General features: G+C 47.7%; 1 protein-coding gene and 1 long non-coding RNA gene across 2 annotated transcripts in view; one reads left to right on the plus strand and one right to left on the minus strand.

Annotated features, from left to right (window-relative positions):
• Positions 1-14,435: 14,435 nt before the first annotated feature.
• Positions 14,436-19,679, minus strand: LOC136011450 (uncharacterized). Its single transcript, XR_010611384.1, has 3 exons — positions 19,497-19,679; positions 16,784-17,899; positions 14,436-14,847 (listed from the first exon to the last, which is right to left on the minus strand). It is a non-coding gene; the product is annotated as an uncharacterized LOC136011450 (long non-coding RNA).
• A 216-nt stretch (positions 19,680-19,895) lies between these two features.
• USP24 (ubiquitin specific peptidase 24) overlaps positions 19,896-21,925 on the plus strand; it is a 66,150-nt gene continuing 64,120 nt past the window's right edge. The window contains exon 1 of the mRNA XM_065673268.1: positions 19,896-20,297. Within this exon, the coding sequence (XP_065529340.1) occupies positions 19,986-20,297 (312 nt within the window). The 5' untranslated portion in view covers positions 19,896-19,985. The remainder of the gene's footprint in view (positions 20,298-21,925) is intronic.

Genomic DNA, 21,925 nt, shown 5'->3' on the forward strand with positions numbered 1-21,925 from the left:
AGTTTGAAGCTGCACTACAAGATCATGCTATGAACTACCAATTGCTTGGATCAGAAGATTTCAGCTGAACGGCTTTCACACTGAGAGCATTTCATATTAGCATTACTATATGCAAAGGTTATAGCTTGACCAGCTTTGTACAACCTTTGATTAGCCATCATTTTAAAAGCTGCAATGCCCAAGTCACTGTTTCACGCTGCTATCAGCAGATGCTTCAAAAGACTAAACTGCCCAAATGTCACAGAAAGCAATATAAAAAGCCATACCTCAAGCAAAACGTACTGAAGAGTAGCAGTAAGTTGTAATTTCCTCACTGGTGGGTGTTGTAAGGGCCCAGGCAGCATTTGATACAAACTGTGGCAATCAGATCAGGAAACCCTGCATCCTTCTCCAGTCCCAGAAACAGCCAAGCACACTGATGCAGGATTGTTTCAGGTTTAGCCCTTCCATTCTCACAACGCTCACTGGGTTCGACAGTGCTGCAGACAATGCAAGAAGAACAATCAAGTACTCCTATTCTCCAACCAAGTGGTTAGAGCTTGTAAGTTGGATGAAGAAATACACTGTTAAGGCACACAGGTTCCTTCCTGAACTGGCCACAGTACATAAATTACCTGCATGCACACATCTCTCCAAGGATAGGATGTGAGTATGGACTATGCATTAATGGTGAAGGCAGCAGAACTGGACTCCCTGGATTGCAAGTGGGCAGTTTCTGAAAGAAAATCTCATACTGAGCCACAGCTGATTGCCTTAGACAGTATTCACCTCTGCTCCACAGCAGAGTAATTCTTTCTGTGGGACTGTTGGGTGAAATCTCATGACCTGCCTGTAGTGAAATCTCAGCCATAACCAGAGTCCAACTATACAGAGGTAGGAACTGATTTGGTCCTCAAAGCTGCCTCCCAGCCAGCAGCCTTGCTCCCACAGAACAGGCTCTAGTGCCATATTCCATTTCCTTTCCAGTGTGTCAGGTCCTCCCATACTGCTTAGTAACACTCCCACACCTCTGTAATCTTGGCAGGCTCCTGTACAACCTTTCTCCTTCTCCTCTGACCCTGGGTAAGCCGACTCTCTTCTTTAATATGTTGGGGGGAGTAAATTCTTTTAACTTATCCCCCTTACCATGGAGCTATGCTGCTCTCCCCAGCTTGCAGTCTGGCCCAGTAACCTGACTTCAGTTACCTTCTTGTTGGTCTATCCCACAAGCATGTTGCTCACTTTGCTGTCTCTCACATAAAAGCTTTCAGGGTTCCTCCTTCCTAAAGAATTTTGCTCCAGATGTTTTTCTCAGATAGAAAAACTTCTTTTCCTCCTCTTAAGTTTCATTGCTTTCATTACTTTTATCTCACCAAAATTAACAAAATTCCTGGTTTCTGCTTCATGGAGAAAGTATTCAGTAATATCTGCAAAACATCACACCTAAAACTATCATGAAAACGTTCTTTACTGCTCTGCTGATGCATAGGAGGAGCCCTCTGTAAAAAGGATGAATCCATCAGTCCCATCAGCTGAAAATCTGCATGGTCAGAGCCACGGCTCATTTGTCATTTCTACCGATCCACATGACTGAGTTCCTATCCAAAACAAGCCAAACAACTTTGGAGGGAGGGCAGGATCTTGTGAGACCCTGTATCAAATGCTCTACTAGGCTCCAACTGCAATATATCTAACACAATCCCTTTGTCCAATAATTTGCCTTTGCATGATTGAGGATGAAATTGCCCAACTCTTCCCTCCCTGCCTTTCCCTCAAGCACAATACCCTGTGGTCTGGAGCAATTTAAAACTTAGCTCAAGAATTTGTCTCACTTTTCTCCCATCTTGGTGGTCCGCACTAAATTCCAACTCTTTCTCCTTTGCTTTCTTATTCCTTCCTTCCTGGCATGCTGCATCCAAAGTTTTCACCATTCTTTTGGTTCACCTTCAAACTGCAAAGCCAAAATGTGAAAGAAGATCTCCAGTATGACCAACTCTGTTTACATAAATCTTAATGGTGACACTACTCCTTTCCTACCTACCTCTCTCTTCCCAAAGGAGGTCAAGAAAGACTCTGAATTCCCCTCTCAGTTGAAAAGACTGCTCAGCCCTCTGGGAAACTGCAAGGGGTATGGACACTTGTGAGTTTGGGAGAAAAATCAGGCTGGCTTTCTCCCAGGGGAAAGGCTTTGCACCTCAAGCTGAAGACAAAGAATCTGGCCCTGCTTTAAAGAGGAGGGACATAGTTCTATTTCTAGCAGGGACATTGTGTGAGTAACTCCCGAAGCCAAAGGATTTTGCCCTCAGATAAGCAAGGGCAGAAACTGGGAGCCTTTATGTCAGCTGATGGAACAAGCACCCTCCAGCTGTAAGAAAATAGCTCTGAACACTGGAATAAAGCTGGAGCCACTGGAAGTGCCCTTGCAGCCACAAATATGACCCGAAAGTCAACCATGAATTACCACTGCAACCACTGCTGATGCCAGAGACATTCATTCCCTGCCTATCTATCCCATTTGGCTTCCAGATCCCAACGGCCATCCTCAGGACAGCCACACATCTATGTGAAAGCACTTGGCTTCTGTGGATGCCCTGAATTTTCTGCGCTCCCTACTAGACACACTGGCCAAGTAAGTCTTGATTTAGCTACAGTAATCTCTGCTGCCCATTCCCACAGACAGAACTGTTTATTTTATAGACTCTGATCTCAAATGGGTGGTAATAAACTGCGTCAGAACATGGGCACTGACCAATCTGCTGCCCAGCAAACATGTATAAACTCAGCCAACTCCAGAACTGCAGTAAAAGAAAAGCCTGCCCCGGTCACCCCAGGCTGCCAAGCTAGCTGCCTTGGGCTGGTGTATCACAGGCAGAGAAAGCCTGGCCTGTCAATGTGATGATGATCATGTAATTGCACCCTTCGAAGGACAGCAGGCCCTAAGTGCTTTCACTGCAGATCCAATATAAGCTACACAATCAAACGGGAGACACTTCACAGTGGGATGTTCCTGAGCTATGAAGGAGCAACAGCTCTTTGTGGCCTAAGAGGGAAGTAGCCTGTACACATAGCTGGAGCTGCTCAAGGCACTTCTTCACAGGGAAAGTGAAGGACAAGCTGACATACTGCATAAATCAACTTGAGAAATTGGAATGTTCTGGCAGAGTCTGCTTTCTGGCCAGAGGACTCAGATGAATGTCTCAGTTGAGCTTGAAGTAGTTTACTGTCAGTGACCACCACATATATGTATGTGGTCAGGTTTTACAGCAGGGCTCATGGCACTTCCAGAGCTGACAGATTCACAAAGCCTCACGTGAAGACAGCCAGCAATTCAGCATGTGGTCACTGTGCCTCCTGCAGCAGCAGCTCCCTGACCACACCATCCTGAGACCTTTGGGACTCTGCTGTGGGACCATGGCCTCATTTCTGTCCACTCAGCCAGGACACAGTTTTCTCTGGTTTTGTGAGCCTACATCAGGAGGGCATGGACAAGCACAAAGCCTGCCACTACCAAGGAAAGCTGCCAGCACGGTTTGAATCAGCAGAGAGAGCTTGTACTGGACCAGCATGCTCTCTAGTATGGCTGCGGGATTTTGGATCCATTACTAACAGCCCTCAAGACAGTTTTACGGTATCATCGGGGTGAGGACTTTGCTTGAACTCCTTTAGTTTAAGCCTTGATTTAAGCTAATACATAATTCATAACGGGGATGATAACAGATGGCAACTTGTTAAGCCACAGGAACTCAATCAGTTGTGATCACATGACAACACCCTAAATAATTTAAGTCATATACTGCAAGAGCTCTTTTTCCCCATGTTACAGAGAGGCACCAATGCCACACTGTGGGAGTCATCTCGCAAAGCAGTTGTCACTGAGTCCCCTTGTTTTTAAAGGGAGAAACTGAGGCGCAAGAGCCAATGACTGCCATGTGCTTGCTCCATGAAAGCAGGTCACTGGTGTCCTCCTGCGCCTCTGCACCAGATCCTAGCTGTGAGGCCCTAGTCTCTCCTTCCGCACATGCAAATATATAGTGCATGTTAACAAAGAGATTTGCAAGATGTAAATTCAGACAAAAAGCATTACCTATAAAAGGGGTGAGGGCTGCCTGTCCTCCACAGCATAGCTGCTGACTCCAAGCAGAGCCTCCAGAGAAGTTTATCATCAGACCAGACCTATTAGCAGCTATGATTCAACCAGCATAAAGGAGTGCTTCAATCCATAAGGAAATTCACCAAAATCAGTGGATTTGAAAACTAGAATCAGATCACAGCCTTCCACTAGCAAAAGCCCACCCTTGCTCCTGGTTTACCGTGCTATACCACACAGGTTGCAGGGGCAGAGTAGGGAGAGTATATTCAGACCAATTCTGACCCCCAATATTCATACTCAGTAATGCAGCCAAATTGCCAATAGGAAACAAGAATCTTCCTAAAAATTGGAGCAGTCCAAGCCATTGTACCCTGAAACATTAAACCCAACTCGAGAATTCCTAATACTGGGCCAAAAAAGTCAGAGCTATATGTGATGCAAAAGTGATGACCCAACACAAATTCACTTGTTTACCTTTTGCTGCTGCAGGCTCTATGTTAGATCAGGACTTTGCTGTCTCCCTTAAGTCAGCGGATAAAGCCATCTCATCTGCTCTGGATAACTCATCACAAGTGCAAGCACATCCACTTCTGCCACAAATCCCATTTGTTCTTGGGTATGACATGGCAATGAAATGTCAACTCCCATCTTCATGTCAGGGTATCTCCTTCTTCTTCAGCTACTTGAGGAAACTACCTTTCCAACACATCGCCTAAACCTCGGTGACATAAAGACCCTTCAGTGTCTCTATGAGAACAAGGAGGCCCTGGCAAACTCCTCAGACACTTCAGGAAGCAATGTGGGATGGAGGGGAGCAGGGATTTTTCTCTTAGGTTTCAGCACCTTCCTTTTCTTTCTATTAATTCCCGGGCTGCCACATGCACATGAAATCTGGGGCTCTGCAGGAAAGTTTAAATCCCAGCGAGGAAAATTCATTCCTGAAACCATGAGTGAACAGTTCCAGACAAAGCTCAGAGTTGCCCCTCTATTCCCCCATCCCATGGCTGTCTATATGAGAGCCAGCACAGCCAAGCTGCTCTCCCTGGGGTGAGGTGCCAAAAGGAACTTCTCCCCACAGCGATGGGCACTGTGGCTCTGCCTCACCTCGAGCCCAGGCACTGTGATCAGCCCTGAGGAGAGGCCCTTTTCACACACAGGTTATTCAGCTCGCTGTCCTCAGGAGCAAACCTGCAGGAACCCACATCACTCACATGCCCACCTGCTCAGGCTCCTTACGTAATGCCTCTTTCCATCTGAAAAAGCAATCTGACAACTTCTCTTTATTTATTTCAAGCAAGTAATGACATGTCTTTCTTATTGCACAAACCATCAAGGCACCAGCTTCAAAAGCAATGAACCTTACACTTCATGCTTATTACAAGGAATCAAATTATAGGACCTTTTTTAACACAGGGAACTGGAGTGGTCTGAACTCAGACTGAACTTCATCTTCTGAACAGGCCCAAACCCAAATCTCTATTCCAAGTGCTTTCAAACTTCAGGGCAGGTTGTGTCTGGCTTATGTCTCTTGGTCACGAGTATGCCAAGCTCTGCAGCAACATGGAGGTCCTTGACACGCTCCCAGCAAACTGATGTATTGGCTACCTGCCTCTGGGGAGGAGACACAGCACAAAACCCAAGATTCTGCAACATGGTGACCTTGGGTGATAAAATTGCCCGAGGAAAATGAGGAGCCAGGATTGTAGGGAGCAGCTCTAAAGAAAATCAGTGACAGAGCAAGGAGTGCCAAGGACAACGAGCTCAGCAGAGGGAGGCTGAGCCTGGGAATGCGGAATGGTCAAGCCCAGACACACCAGGCCGGGAGCGGGTCTATAGGCTATCCAACAGTGTCCCCTGGTGGCAGCAGCTAAAGGCCCGCCAGGAGATTAACAGCCACGTCTATCCTCTAATTACATGACTAATGTAAGTGGATAAATAACAGTTGCTAAATCATTTTGATCGTGCCTGTAGCTATACGGTCAGGGTATGGTTTTGGTCAAGCTGAAGCGTGAGAACTGCAGAACAAATTGTGTACATGAAGGCACACGCTCCAGCTCTGGACTTGCCCGTGGCTACCTAAGGGCCTGCCCAGGCTGGTCACCAACACTTCGACCTGCACACGCTGATCACTGAGCAAGAAGGCTGCCACATGTGCAGCTGGCCAGTAGGAATCCGGGGCTGTCTTCAAAACCTGGCTTCCTGCATTGGAAAAAATCCTTTGGCTGTTTTTCCAGCTTTCCCTTTTCGTTTTGGTTTGAAAGGAAATTCTGATTCAAAGGCCCGACCTCAGAAAGGCGTAAATCACTATAAAAACACCAAGTGGAGATTTGGAGTGAATTCGGGGTTGGAGAATGCCTTTCCCTGAGCTAGCCCAGCCAGACAGTACCATCGCTGAGCAGGTTCCAGGAGCAGTGAGCTTGCAAGGCCACAGAAAGAAGACGGGGGACTGGGAACCGAGGCAGGAACTTTCTACTTTCAGATGGCTGGTTTCTCACCAGGAGTAAGGAAATCACAACACAGCCAGCAAGACCACTACTACACGTGAGCATTCACTGCAGGGCAGACTCTCAAAAGAAGATGTCACAAAACTCAGAAGTCACAGAAGCGTCACATACACCTCCCTGAAAGCAGGGATGCAGGAGCAGAGGCAGGGAAGATGTAGTGAGAGAGAAGCCATCTCTTCCCATGAGGGCAAATGCATGCTGAATTTATTTCATGGCAAGGTTCCCCTTCCTGGCACCCCAGCTCCTCTCACCATCATCTGACTTCTGGTGGTCCACAGGCTTGAGGAAAGCCATGGGCTGCCAAAGGAAAAGGCAAGCTCAAGAAAGCGCATGGGGTTTCTCTCCTACTCACCAAACCCACGTCAGATGTGTCGTCAGTCTGAGCAGCATAGAGAAACCCTCTTTGGGATGTGCCTGATCATCTTCCCAGCATTATGGGGGCAAATGTCAGCCAAGCTTAGAAAGCCAACACATGCTTTCCACCTAGTGCTGTGGTTTAGCTATCACAGGAGAAGAAAAGCTGGTGAGGTAAGCAGCTCCATGTCAACCCAATGTCTTCTGCACTTACTGCCCCCCAGGATTCAGAAACCCAATTCAGGCACCTCAGCCCTGCCTGGTAAGCACTGGGAGTAAAACGATACATTACTTGGTGTGGAAACTGGCAAAGGCAAGAGAGCAGAGACATCATTTCGATGCCACTTCCTCTGAACACTAAGTGCTGTCAGGCTTTACATCTGGAGCTATGAACACTCTTCAAGGGCAAGCACCCCCCTCTGTGGGGTACTATGGATCAGAAGGGACTTTTTCCCTTTTAAAAGCACAGGTTTCCCTTTTAAAAGAGCAGGTACGCTGTGCTCCAGGGCAGTGGGTTTCTAAACAGAAATTTCTCCACAGGATCTTAGCAAAAGCAACCTGAGAGCAGAGCCCAGAGCTGGAGGCTTTCTCCTGTAACTCTACCCCACTCTCCCCACCTGCTTCCCAGTGAGAGTGCACCAAGCCCTCCATCAGCCTGCCCAGGCCTTCCCTGGCAGCTTGTGGTTTCAGGCAGTCTCTGGGAGGTGTGTACCAACTCTCCTGTGATGCAGAAACCAAACTCTCCCACTCCCTGTGTAGGTGTTTAAACTTTGACTTTGCCTTGGGCTTGACTCACAATGTGGGCACAGCCTCCAGGGTCTTCCCAGCTGTGGGGAGCCAGAGAGTGACTGTGCAGAGCAGACAGTCCTCGTGTAGGACCAAAGCTATAGGCACATAGGGCAATTTGCAACCCACACAGAAGGTGCACAGTGAGAGGAGGTGACTCCTCGAGTAAGAATCATAGAATCCCAAACTGATTTGGGTTGGGAGGGACCTTAAAGCCCATGCAGTTCCAGCCCCCTACCATGGGCAGGGACACCTTCCACTAGAGCAGCTTGCACCAAGCCCTGTCCAGCCTGGCCTTGAACACTGCCAGCCAGTGATGGGGTAGCCACAGCTTCTCTGGGCACCCTGTGCCAGCACCTCAGCACCCCCACAGGGAAGAACTTCTTCCTTATAAGCAATATAAATCTCCCCTCTTTCAGTTTAAAGCCATTATCCCTTGTCCTGTCCCTGCAGGCCCTTGTCCCAAGTCCCTCTCCAGATTTCTTGCCAGCCTCTTAAGGCACTGGCAGCTGCTGTAAGGTGTCCCAGAGCCTTCCCTTTCTCCAGGCTGAAGAAGCCCAGCTCTCAGCCTGTCTCCATAGGTAGGAGAGGTGAGACATTTGGGACCACAGTATCTTTTAGTTTGTTGGTGTTTTTTTAGAACTAGCTCTGTGGCTCCATGTACAATTAGATGAAAAGGGAGATACCCATCAAATCGTGCAGCCCTGGTACACTCAGTGTCCTGGGGCGCTTGGACACAAGTGCTGCCTATTTCCATGTGCTGCTCCTTCAAGACTAGGTGCAGTGAGTACATACACTTCCAAGTCACATCAAGTTTTCTTGCTGACAAGAAGCATCTTGATGAAAGACAAAACAAAAGAACAAAATCACTTGGAGCATTGTGTGCAGCTCTGGTGTCCTCAACATAAAAAGGACATGGAACTGTTGGAACAAGTCCAGAGGAGGCCATGAGGATGATCAGGGGACTGGAGCACCTCCCATATGAAGATAGGCTGAGGAAGTTGGGGCTGTTCAGCCTGGAAAAGAGAAGACTGCGTGGGGACCTCATAGCAGCCTTCCAGTACCTGAAGGGGGCCTATAGGGATGCTGGGGAGGGACTCTTCATCAGGGACTGTAGTGACAGGACAAGGGGTAACGGGTTAAAACTTAAACAGGGGAAGTTTAGATTGGATACAAGGAAGAAATTCTTTACTGTAAGGGTGGTGAGACACTGGAATGGGTTGCCCAAGGAAGTTGTGAGTGCTCCATCCCTGGCAGTGTTTAAGGCCAGGTTGGCCAGAGCCTTGGGCGAGATGGTTTAGTGGAAGCCGTCCCTGCCCATGGCAGGGGGGTTGGAACTGGATGATCTTGAGGTCCTTTCCAACCCTAACTATTCTATGATTCTATAATCCTATGAAAATCATTCTGAAAATCAGTTAACTTTTCCTAACTCCCCTCCTCCTGCATCTTCCTGTAACACAAAATTTCATTAATCCGAAAATGAAATAGAGCAAATTAATGAGATTCTCCAGGCCATATAAAAGGTTGAACACAATGTCAGACACTGCCAGAACAAAATAGCCTACACAAGGGCCAGGGGACAAGCACAACATGTAGTAGAAATGTGCCTATGTGAAACAATTATATTCCACTTGTTAAAATTCCTGTGTTGAGCACTCCAGTACTCAGCTCCACACTAAATCACTCCAGCAGCAGCCAGGGACAGGCTCTGATACTGCTGGGATCAAGTCAGATGTCTCTTTCAAACAAGTCTGTTTCCAGACTGTTCCCACAACTCTGTTATATCTGAAAGTATAAATTCTCTAAAATGTTTCTGTCATAATTATGATTTTCCAGCATTTACATAAAACTCTCATTTATAAGAAAAAGCAGATTAACGTATTCCACCGTGTGTTCAAGAATCACTCAAGCAGATTTCTGCAGTTTGCACATCACTTTTCTTGCATGCAATGATGAAATCACTCAGAAGTTCTTTTTCCCCACAGTTGATTTCATGCAGTGCTGAAGCCCCACCTAAACCCTCTCATGAGATCCACAGCACACATCAGATTCTCTCTCAAGGCACCAGCAATCGCCCCTCGGCCACCCAGACCCCCAGGAAGGGCAGACTCCTCAGCCCAGATGCAGAATCCACTTGCAGGACCATCAGAGGGCAGTGTGTCCCGCAGATAACAGCCAGCACTCCAGGAGCAGAGGGAAAGAAGCACGTCTAATTGCAACTACACTGCAGTAGCTTCACTACTTACAGCAGTTACTTGAGTCCTTTGATCAGCCTTAACCAAGCTGGAAACTGAGGTACAGGCCTCAAGGGCAAATAATTTCTCTGAGCTTCACAAAAACTGAGAGTCTGGCAGAAGAATCATGTTCCCACTGAGGACAGACTAAGAAGGTTGCCTGTTCATCAGCAAATCCACATGTGGAAAGGTAAAAGACAATCAGATACGCTAGAAATCCAGCTGTATTAATCTTGCTGTTCAAGAAACTGCATGCTTTAAAAAGTGAGGTAATTTGCACCTTACAGGAGAGGAATAATGAAAGCAAGTTGCTGTAGCTACATTAGAAAAATATTTGCGAAGCACAGAGACTAACTCCTCTGTGCCTGGGACTGAACTGCTCCTGGAAAAGGGCCATTCCTTCCCTGCACATCAGGCCGAATCCACTCCAGACAGGAAGAGTAGAAGTAAGTGAACACTGAGGCTGAATGCAATCCAGCGCATGTGCTGTATACCAGGAGGTAAAGACAGGAGAGGAGGCTGTGCAGCAGGAAAAGTGTCTCTCTGCATCCTGATGATGGGAGATCACACTATAAGAGACACAGCTAATGGGGAAACTGATGTTTCTCAGCTCCTGAGCCAAGAACAGCTCATCAACACATTTCACAGGATGGCAAATGCCAGAAAGCAGCTTTAATGGCAGCTCCTGCCATGACAATGGCAGCAGCCTCAATACTACAATTTTCTCCAGTGTGTCTTTATTTCCAGCATTCATCATACTAATAGGGATAATTAAAACATGGAAGAAGACCCAGCACACTGACAATTAGTGACCATAGGCCAGGCCTGAAATAGAACCAAGGCTCAGTAGTTACAAGTCTGTGAAACAGGCTGAGCAAGTCGCAAGAACTGAGCACACAACTGGCACCTCTGGTTCCTCATTCTTCCCACAAGCCTGGACCACATCTCAAAGGTTTTCCACACCAGGCTGTGGCCTACTCCTGCCCACACAGCAGCCTGAGCTTTTAACCACCAGTTTCACACAGATCACAGTGTGAGAGAGGTTTTAAGGCATAAATAAAACAAGCCCAACCTGGCCACTGGAAGGAATGTGATTCCTCACTATTAAATCACGTTAGGCTCAGCATCCTGTGGTCAAAGAAGACTCCTGGTGTTAAAGACTCCTGGTGTTAGGGAGATATGGGCTGGACACCATTAGGAGACCAACACCCAAGTAGGCACAGCCTTCCCTGTACTGCATGACCTAGTGCAGCAAACATGTCCTCCACCCCTCCACACCAGCCAAGGCCCACCCTGGAGTCTACAGAGGAAACAAGCTGGATCACTGACCTACAGCACCACAGCAGGAGCTGACTGCTCTGCAGGCTGCAAGATGGTATGTGTTTGTTACACTGGCGTTTCTGTCCCAATCCTACAAGTCAGGAAGGTTTTGCTGGGTCATCTGGTAAACACCATTTCCAGCAGAACCTGCTCAGATACTGATACTGGTCTTGCCTCCAACACTACTAGGAATTTATCACAGAATCCTAGAATGTTTTGGGTTGGAAGGGACCTTAAAGCTCGCCCAGTTCCAGCCCCCTGCCACAGGCAGGGACACCTCCCACTGGAGCATCTTGCTTCAAGCCCCTGTGCCCAACCTGGCCTTGAACACTGCCAGGGATGGGGCAGCCACAGCTTCTCTGGGCACCCTGTGCCAGCGCCTCACCACCTCACAGGGAAGAACTTCCTAAAATCTCATTTCAATCTACCCTCTTTCAGTTTGAAACCATTCCCCCTTGTCCCACCACTACATGCCCTCGCAAAAAGTCCCTCTTCAGATAAGGTCCCCTTTAGATATTGGAAGACTGTCACTTAGACTGCTATTTAGCTGATTTTAAGCAAATAGGTTTTAAATTACTGTTTTGTCTCTGCTTTTGACCACGTCACTGTAAAAAAAAAAAACCTGTAAAACACACGGTTTTCATTCCTGCTACACACAGAGCACCTTTCTTTCCACTGCGCTTTTTCTGGCTTTGACAGAATCAACCCGAAATTAAACAAAATCCAGCCTGGCCAGCAATAGGGGACTTCCTGCTGGAGGTCAAGATTCATCACTGCTCAGTAGCATTAGGATTTACAGACCAGTCAGAGCTCACAGCACCAGGTGCTGTATGGATGGGAGTATAGCCCCTGCAGCAGCCAGACAAATGCAAAAGGGAGAAGGAAGAGAAAAATTAACTATATCATTATACCTCCAGGTAGTGTCTGATGAAAATTGCCATCTCATACTAATTTCCACTATGATTATTTGAGGATTGAGGGGAACAAGAGTTTATTTCATGCTTTCTAGAAAAAGCATGGATGCACTTGTGAGAGCAGTGCAGAGGCAGCAGAGACTGCCGCATTTGTGGAGTGGTGATGGCCTTGCACAATGTAATGCAGCATTAAGAAACAAGGGAAGTTGTTGCTGCAGTATGGTAACAGATCAAAGGCTGGGAGCACCCAAGGAGTGAAAGGAGTAGCTGATAACAGCGTAACAGAGCTGCTACATGGGTGTAGCAGGACTCAGCCCTGAAGCACCTTGCTGGTGAAGATCGCCTTCAAATGAGTCACTGACAGATCAAATGCACTGTAAAAGGGACAACAGGGCTGTGTGTGCCAGCAGGCAGATGAGACAGGAGAAATGTGAGGCTTTAGGCTTTCACAGCCTTGAAGGACCTCTTGGTATTTCTGGATATTTGAGCCTTGTGTGTGAACCAAATATAATCCCGTGCTTCCTCCTCTCCTGTAGTCCCACCTGCAGATCCCTAGGCACAGTACTAAAACCTTCCTCAGGCGCACCAAAGCTGCTGTCTCCCTCCCATCCAGCACTGGCTTTCAGTTTCAGTCTGCACTTCAGAATCTGCATGAAACAACAGAATCTACCTGACTGAGAAATCAAGAAATCCTGTGCAAATACACCTGAAGCAATAGCAGTAGTTAAAAAAAAACAAAACAAACAAACAAAAAAAACCACTTTTTTAGTCAGGATAGTGGTTTTCACCTCTCCCACCTCCAAACTTCTGTATGGGGCTGCTGGGGCAAACCAGCTACTGTGCTCAACCTAGTACAAAACCCTGGCAGCAAGAACACGACCTTGGGTTTCCACACCACAGAGGGCAAACAAGATGGTGCTTTGATCAGGAGGTAGAGGTGCCTCTTAAGACCAGGACAGTTACAGACTAGTCTTTAATAGAAACCAGGTTTTTGTACTGATCTCAGCCCAGCACCACACAGGCTGGGCTTCCACTGCATTGCTGTGGAACAGTGAAATAAAAGGCACCAGATCTGTAAAATGCTTTCCATTTGGTTGTTCCCCCAGCAGTCTTTTTCCTATCTGTGCTTTTTTTTTTCCCTCTAATTAGAGCTTAAAATTCCTCCAGCTTCGCTGACTTGTTTCTCAAGCTTTAACACATAAATTTAGACAATGAGAAACTGAAGAAGCAGGTCTTGCTTTAGAGGTCAAAACCTAATTCAAAAGGAATCTGTGCAGTGCAAAAAGCCAGCCAGGAGTTCCCTGTTGCTCTATCACACTGCACCACATTTCATCCCACACCAGGGAAACGCCAACTGCTTTTGTTCCTGGATGTCAGATACACACACACACACTCTACAAAACTGCCTTCACCCTCAGAGTACTGCATGTTACTAAAAGCACTGTCACCACACTGTACTGCCCTTAGTTAGACTGGTGTAGTCTGTAAATTTGGCATATCCTAAGAGCACTGGATTCACTGTACTGTTTCCCACCTGCCAAAACAGCCTCCATGCTGTTCCCCCCTCCATGGTCTCTTGCTTGTTCGCACTGAATTCATATACCTATTGACAGCTCTACTGATAAGACTGCAGTCTATAAATGTTGGATTGGTATCCCCACAGCTGTGACACTCAAACACCGTGTCACACAACATCTCTCCTTACTGCAGTGTGTTAACATCAGTGGCTCTGTATCACAGCATCAGAGGGTTCCCTGAGAAGGGATCAGCAAGCGAGGCTGGGACAGTTTCAGGACAAAATAAAAGCATCCAAAGACTACCCTGTAAAACTGTGTGGTGCCTGACAGACTAGTTAAGCGCAACAAGAACACCAGAAGTTTCCATTTCAGACTGTTTCACTTCTAAAAATGTCACTGCAAGAGCATGTCCCTGCACAAACTGAGCTTTGCAGTCAACTTTCCTAAGCTAACTTGGCTGAAGGAAGCATTTACGTGCTTGCCCCTGGGTGGATCTCAGGGTGCTGAATATCCTGTTTGCATTGTTTCTCCCCTTCACCAGCAGCTCAGCCACTCCAGCACCAGAAATAATTCTGTCAGTGCAGTTCATCTGATAGTGAACTCACATGTCAACACATCATTCATCCAAAATGACAGTAAAGAACTGTAATCAACATAGGAAGAGAAATGATCTTTAAAAGAAATGATTTTACCTACAACCACACACATTTAAAATGGATTAGTCATAACTGCAGGTTTTTTCAGGGCTCTGTTCCAAAACTGATTCAATTGAATGGCTTCACTCTGCATTTCTGCATCTTGGTGCTTTCAGCTTGTTCTGAAGTTCAGCCCTAGCTTTCATTTTCCACAGCTTGTTTCAGGAAGAATGACCAACCTCCTTATAATTGTTTCATTTCCCAGGCCAGAGCTGAGGAGATGTGTTGTGAGACCCATGAAACAGCCTGAGTTGAAGAGCTGAAAACAAACCCATACAGTGAAGCAGAGGGGGCAGATCTGCTCAGCCCCTGGAGTCAGCTGCTCTCTCCTTTCAGTCCTGTTTCCTTTAACATACTGTTCCACTCTTTTCACACTCACATCATGCTGTTCCATTCAAGGGAAACAGCATGAAACTTCATTTTTGTATTCAGGAGACTAGCGGGTACTCAGCTCCTGCCACAGAAAAAACGGTTATGGTTCAGCTCCTGTTCCCTTTGGGCACAAGAATAACAACAGGGACAGACTTTCTGGAGGAGGCACATCAACACCACGAGATCTGTTCACCTTTCTTCTTTCCCTTTCAGTCCCACTACAGTTTGAAGCAGTTGTAAAAATCAATGTTGAGGAGCTAATGATACTCCTCCATCCTCCTAGAAGGCTTGTTAGATATTCATCTCATAAGCACTGAATTAGAGCTAAATATTATAATTATGATTGCTAGTGTACATGAATCCCAGCTTGAAACTAAGGTAAACTGCCTCTTTGCAAATCACTGCTGACAGCAGGCTTTGCCTTGGCGGTTACCCCAGCACAAATCTCCTTTCTAGCAAGCCAAAAGCTGTGAAGGCAGCAAAAAACTCCTAGCATAGATGAAGTCTAAAGGTCTATTGCATAAATCTGTTTAGCTGGTGCTTGTGAACAGACTCACACACTTCTTGTGCCTGCTAAAATCTTTGTTTGGTGTGAAGCTGCACAGCTACCTGAGGAGCTGAATGCATCAGTGCATCTTAGTTATCAGTCCATTGCAGCTGTGCTTTTCAGGTGGGTTACATAGTTATTTACACACAAATACTTTCAACCCCTCTGCTAAAGGCAACCAGACACCATCCATCAATATGCACAGGTAAGAAACATGATCTTCAGTAATTCAGGGGGATATGCACTTTCTTAAAACCCACCTATTACATTTAGCTATAAATAAATCAGAAGCAGGAAACTGGAAGAGACTGGGTGGGACAAGGAATAAAAGGAAGGAAGGAAGGAAGGAAAGATAAAGTCATTCCAGAAAACCTAAATTAATTCTTCCCGATACTGTCCAAAGCTGGATTCTGTGACATCTCAGATACTCTTTCTTCAGGTAGTAAAGAATTCCTTTGCCCCAGCAGCCTGCTATACCAAAAGAAGTGCCTTGCCCATCCAAACCATAAGATTAGGGAAACTTTCATGAACTTGTTCCTCTGTGCTTGGCATGTTTAGGTGGGCAGGGACCTGAGATACAACTATATCAGGTGCCTAATCCCAAACCATTGACATCAGTGAGAGTGCTCTTGTTTCCAAATGAAGGAGCAGAGTTTCACACAGGCTCACACCCACTCCTCTTTCATTCAGCAACTGCGAAGGAGTTTATTCTAGCTACTGCAACATCAGTTTTCACACAACTCCTTCTGTGTTTATGTACCATATAGTGGTGGAGCCCTGTCATTAAGTTTTGTCCTCATTTTCCTTATTTAGTTATTATTTATCAAAGATCTATGAACAGTAACTTTTAGCTCCTACTAACCCTTCCTTGATAATATATACCTACGGCACTTCTAACAAAAAAGGGAAAGATATGATAAAGATACTCCTTGAGTAAAATATATAAATTAAAGATTTGGTGGCAACATACTAAACCTTACATTCTCTTCTATCAAAGTTTCAGGGTATATATGTAACAATTATGGCTGCAAAGTTACAGCCAAGGAGGAAAGAAAATCAGGGTGGCAAAGGATGTTTTCCAATTACATCTGAGGTTATGGTTGGAATTCCCCAATAGATGTAAACAACAAGGGAAGCCTCCAAGTTCAACAAGCCACAGAGTCACCTCTTAGTTTGGCTACATCTGTATGTTCCACTAGAATAATACAGCTGTTTCTCTTTGAGATAAAATGCTGTTATTTGCTGTTTAAATAGTGAGAGCACTGTAAACACAGGTCTGGCTTTAAAACAGGCTTAGGAGAGAAACATGAAAGCATTTTCAGCTAAAAAGACAAATTAACTGAACAGTCCTACTGTAACATCCCTGCAAAAACATCACTGCAATCCCCCATCAAACCCTATCTTTAGGGTAACTGACTACACCACGGTCAACCCAAAGAGCCAGGTTTGATGTCCCAGCATGACCACTTACCAAAACAGTTGTTTCTGTTCCAAAATGTCTCTCTTCTGTAACACGGGGGTTTCTCGTGTCCAGACACGTGTCAGGATACACATATGATGCATTCTGTACAAAGTCACTACTTTCCATGAAGTGACACCATCAAGTAACTAGTGAACCCAGGACTATGTGTCATATCAAACTGGCAACCACACAGCACAAACTCCAACAGCAGATCTTGAAGATCTTTGTTCTCCACTTTCTGTCCTTCCCTTATGCCTCTTGGTGCCCCATAAGGAAAGACTCACTCACTGCTTTTCTCTGTTAGACAAGTTTGCTGTGCTCCTCCCTGCAACTTTTCTTGAAGTGACAATGCAGGAAAAACATTTGCAAACTGGGACTTCCAGGCTGAATAACTTGTGGAAAAGGTGCACCTCCATTCCTCCACTAAGCTGGAACATACAATCTTGTCCTTTAAGCAGTCTTAAGAGAGATGCTGTCAGTGAAGTCAGCACAGACTAATTTTAGGACCAGTACCCCTCACTGTCAGTTATGCTGAGCTGTTGTGTCCAAGTGTTACCCTTAAATATTGGCAAAATCAAATTCCCTTCAAACTTCCTTCAGAACAGCTGGACTATAAAGCACAGGTAACTCGATGTTAGAGCACTCTCTTCTTTCTTAGCCACCTGGGATTACAATCAGTTCCTCCATTACTTTTGGTATGTTTTCATTAGTTAGCTCAGCTCAAATTTACAGGAGCACTTCCCTGAAATAAAGCTGAAAGCAATAATGACATTTAATAAAATATCCTACTTTTTCCTACAAACTTTTCTCCCATTAGAAAGGAAAAACGATGCCAACTGACTTCATCAGGCTATGAGGATTAAACCATTATTTATGATATGCTACAAAAATGAGAAAGTGTGATTTAAATGTGGGTCACGTGGGTAAGCAGTGAGTCAATATTCAGCACGTTAACTGAATGCATTTGAAGGGCTGGAATTTTGCTGAAGCCTGCCAAGCTTGAGCCATAACAGGTTCTTGTTTCTTTTATAACTGGAGATCACCGTGAATGAAAGGCCTTCCGTAGATCCAGAAGCTGAAGTTCAGAGTCAGATGTGCATTACGTCCATTCCACTGAATGCCAGCCTACCAAAAAACAACACAGAAAAAGAGAGATGAATGAGCAAGATGAAGGAACTGTGATTATTTGGGGGTCATTATATAAGGAATATGAGACCACCGGTGGTATACTACAATCTGAAAGTTAACCCAAAACCCTGCCAGTCCAAGGCGATCCATCAGTTTTCTCTCTTTCCACAGAAAAATTCAGGAGCAGAGATAGAGAGACACTGAGCTCTGACAGTTAATGTAGGTTAGACACCTAAATACAATTGGGGTCGCCTACGCTTGAGTGTTTCCTTTATGCTGAATGTGATTTGTATCAAAGACTTCAGACAGTTCTTTCTAGACTCCTAACCCCAGTGCTTTTAGTGTTGTCAGCCACTGTTAACACAAAATAATTTACCAGAAAACGTGAAGCTCTGAAGACAAATGCATCCATGCAAATACCAGCCCTGACCTTGACAAATCTGACATGTCTCCTCCTTCCTCCTCTTCTCTGGACATAGAAAACACATTGTTAAAATGAGGTGCTAAATTTTGCCAGGGAGTTTGACAGAGATCCAGATCTACCAACTTTCATGCAGTACCAGAGGTCACTAAGTGTATTTAAGAAATACACAACTTATGTTCTGCATTGGGCACTACCAATATTTTTTTTAATTTTTATAAGATCTGGTTGCAGTCCATTTTGTATGGATTTACAATCAGATAATTCCAGACTGGTTTGGGTTGGAAGGGACCTCAAAGCTCATCCAGTTCCAACCCCCTGCAACGCGCAGGGACACCTTCCACTAGAGCAGCGGGCTCCAGGCCCCTGTGTCCAACCTGGCCTTGACCACTGCCAGGGACAGGGCAGCCACAGCTTCTCTGGGCAGCCACAGCTTCTCTGGGCACCCTGTGCCAGGGCCTCAGCACCCTCACAGGGAAGAGCTTCTGCCTAAGAGCTCATCTCAGTCTCCTCTCTGGCAGGTTAAAGCCATTCCCCTTGGCCTGTCCCTACAGGCCCTTGTCCCAAGCCCCTCTCCAGGTTTCCTGCAGCCCCTTTAGGCACTGGAGCTGCTCTCAGGTCTCCCCTTCAGGAGCCTTCTCTTGTCCAGGCTGCCCCAGCCCCGCTCTCTCAGCCTGGCTCCAGAGCAGAGCTGCTCCAGCCCTCGCAGCACGGCCTCCTCTGGATATCTGCGTCTCGACTGTATTGCACATTTAAAAGTCACATTTATACACAGAAACACCTGAAAGCAGGCAGTGACAGCAATACTCAGACTGCAACCAGACCCCAGCTTCTCTTTGCACCTCTGTGAGCCCCATTCTCCACTCGGGCCAGCCCCATAGGCTACCACTGACCTCCTCCATCCCCAGCGCGGGCAGTAGGAGCCCTAAGCAGCAGCCAGCCCTTGGTTTCTCATTAAAACCCATCCTCATCACCTCAGACACCTGCCCACCGCCTGCGCCAGCCCCTGCCTTCTTCCCGCTTTCCCTCCTTGCCCGGCCTCCCCTCACCAGCCCCTCCTCCCGCCCTTGCAGGGCCTGTCGTGATTCGCCCTGAAAACCAGTCACCGCCCCGCCGGCCGTGCCCCTGCGGGGATTATTCCCTGCTAAAGACCGCAATTAAAGGAGGAACTACCGGCAGCGGGCAGGAGGCCGCCGGGGCCGTCCCCTCGCCGTTCCCTCTGGGCGGGCTCCGCCGCACAGGCCCGGGCCGGCCACCGAGGCGGCGCCAGCACAGCCCACAGCTAGGGTCCTGTTCCCCTGGCAACACCGCCCCGCTCCACGTGACCCTCGTTGCTACGGCGACGGCCGCTACCGCCCCCCGCATCCACACCCCCACACCCCCCTTGCCGGTCCATTCATGCCCTCGCTGCGCCGCCCGCCCCGCCTCTGTCACGTGACGCGGGCCCGGCGTGCGCTCCCCCAGTCGGGCTTCGCCGCCGCTTCCGGGGCTGAGGGCGGGGCGGAGGGGGCGCGCTCGCGGGGGGGGGGGCCGGCCGCGGCGGCGGCGGCGGCTGAGGGGAGAGGCGCGGCGCTCCCGTCAACATGGCGGCGCGCGGGGCGGGCAGCGCCTGAGCCCGGCCACCCTCGCTTGGCAGCCCCGGCCCGCTCCGCCGGCGCGGCCATGGAGAGCGAGGAGGAGCAGCACATGACCACGCTGCTCTGCATGGGCTTCTCGGACGCGGCCGCCATCCGCAAGGCCCTGCGCTTGGCCAAGAACGACATCAACGAGGCCGTGGCTCTGCTCACCAACGAGCGGCCCGGCCTCCACTACGGCGGCTATGAGCCCATGGAGAGCGGGCAGGGCCCGCCGGGCGGGCACGGCTCCCCCGCCGGCGGGCAGGGTCCCCGCGGCGGCGACGGGGACAGCGGCGGCGGCGGTGGAGGAGGCGGCTTCGACCCGCCGCCCGCTTACCACGAAGTGGTGGAGACCGAGGTGAGCTGCGGCCTGCCCCGGGGCAGGCCTCCTGTCAGCCCTGTGGGAGCCCCCCCCCCCCGGAGCCTGCCTCTCTTGGGGGGGGCTGCGGACACGTGTGGGTCCCTGGGGTGTCCCCTCCGAGCGCTCTCCCTCCTCGGGGCTGCGCCCGCTCCTTGCGACCGCTGCAAGGTGAAGAGTCCCCGGGCTTTTCCTTGGCATCCCAGGAATGTGTGGCTACCGTCAGGATCACGGTTCCCCCCCCCACCCCCGTCTTGTGCCGTCTTGCATAATCCGAGTGACTAATGACTGTCTAATTTTTTGGGACTGTTTGCACAGCCTGGGTGTTACTTTATGTACCGTTTTATTTGGGTAAGCTGGGTATAAATTCTGCAATACGGGTGCAGCCAGTTCAGATACTGCCAAAATGCAGGCTTTAACTCGTAAACTGTAGCTCTGTTCTAAGCGCAGAAGAAAGATGTGAAGTAGAAATGCTGCGGAACACCAGCATTTCCTAGTTTTTCTCCTTCCTCCTTGTCTGCCTTTCTCTGTTCTCTCTTCCATCCTCTTGCAGAAGTCTGACCTGCGCAGCCAGCAGATAGACTCTCAGTGCTTTCCCTGCTGCCTGGAACAGTAGTGGAGTGCTTAGCTGTAAAGCCTTTTCCTCCTCCAGGCCTTTTCCAAAACTTCCCAGAGTGCTCATATGGAAAGAGCTAATTAATAGTGTGCAGTCTATAGAGCTCATGGGGGTGAGAACACAGGAGTGGCCCTGCTGTGCTGTACCAAAGGGCCACCTTGCATAGGCTTAGTCTCAAGAAGCGGTCGGTAATAGCGGATGCCTGAGCACGTGTCTTATAACCAGGGAGACTCATGTACCCTTCCAGGCTTCAGTGAACAGTATCCTGATGATTTCCTGTGCTAGAAATGTCATCTTTCTGTGTACATCTGTGTATGTATCTGCAAGCATGGATATGAAGAATACATGCACGTATCTTCTTCATAGCTACACGTGCACAGATCATCCGTAGCCTCATTGTATTGAAATCCGGTCTTGCAGAATAAAGATCCATGATCCTGTTTACTGAATTAACTGGGTTAGTCTCTTAGCTCATAGAAGCTGATGATGTGTGCTTGTGGAGTAAGGTGATCTGTGGGATGGCATGTGTGCTGTGCAGAAGAGGAATCGCTGTTTAACTTCAGTGATAGAAGCAACGGAGAGCTGGTTTTTCACCTTTCCAGGGAAGGGTTGGGAGTGAGTGAGAGTTCTGCTTGTTTGCGTTCAGATCTCTGTACCCACCAAGAGGGTGGATTTTCCTATCAGATCAAGTTACGATTGGGACAATCTGGGTTGTCAGTGTGATATTTCAAGAGAAGCTGTCAGTGTAAACTTCAGAGAAGCGCTTTCTTCTCCCTTCTTCCTATTGCAAATGACACTTTGACAACTCTGACTAAGAGGATTTTTTCTCCCCCTATTATTTCAGCTTGTATGTCTGATCAAACTTAGGCTTTATAGTTTCCTTTGCCACTCATGTTCTTTTCTGCTTTGACTCATGTTCCTGTTAACCCATGGGAGGGAAACCAAAACATCTCAGTAGAGGCAAATGGCTGCACAAAGTTGGCATTTCAGAAGGATTGAGTGTTGAAAGCCA

Source organism: Lathamus discolor, chromosome 3 (genome assembly GCF_037157495.1).
Source record: "Lathamus discolor isolate bLatDis1 chromosome 3, bLatDis1.hap1, whole genome shotgun sequence".
In the NCBI taxonomy this organism is placed as follows: domain Eukaryota; kingdom Metazoa; phylum Chordata; class Aves; order Psittaciformes; family Psittacidae; genus Lathamus; species Lathamus discolor.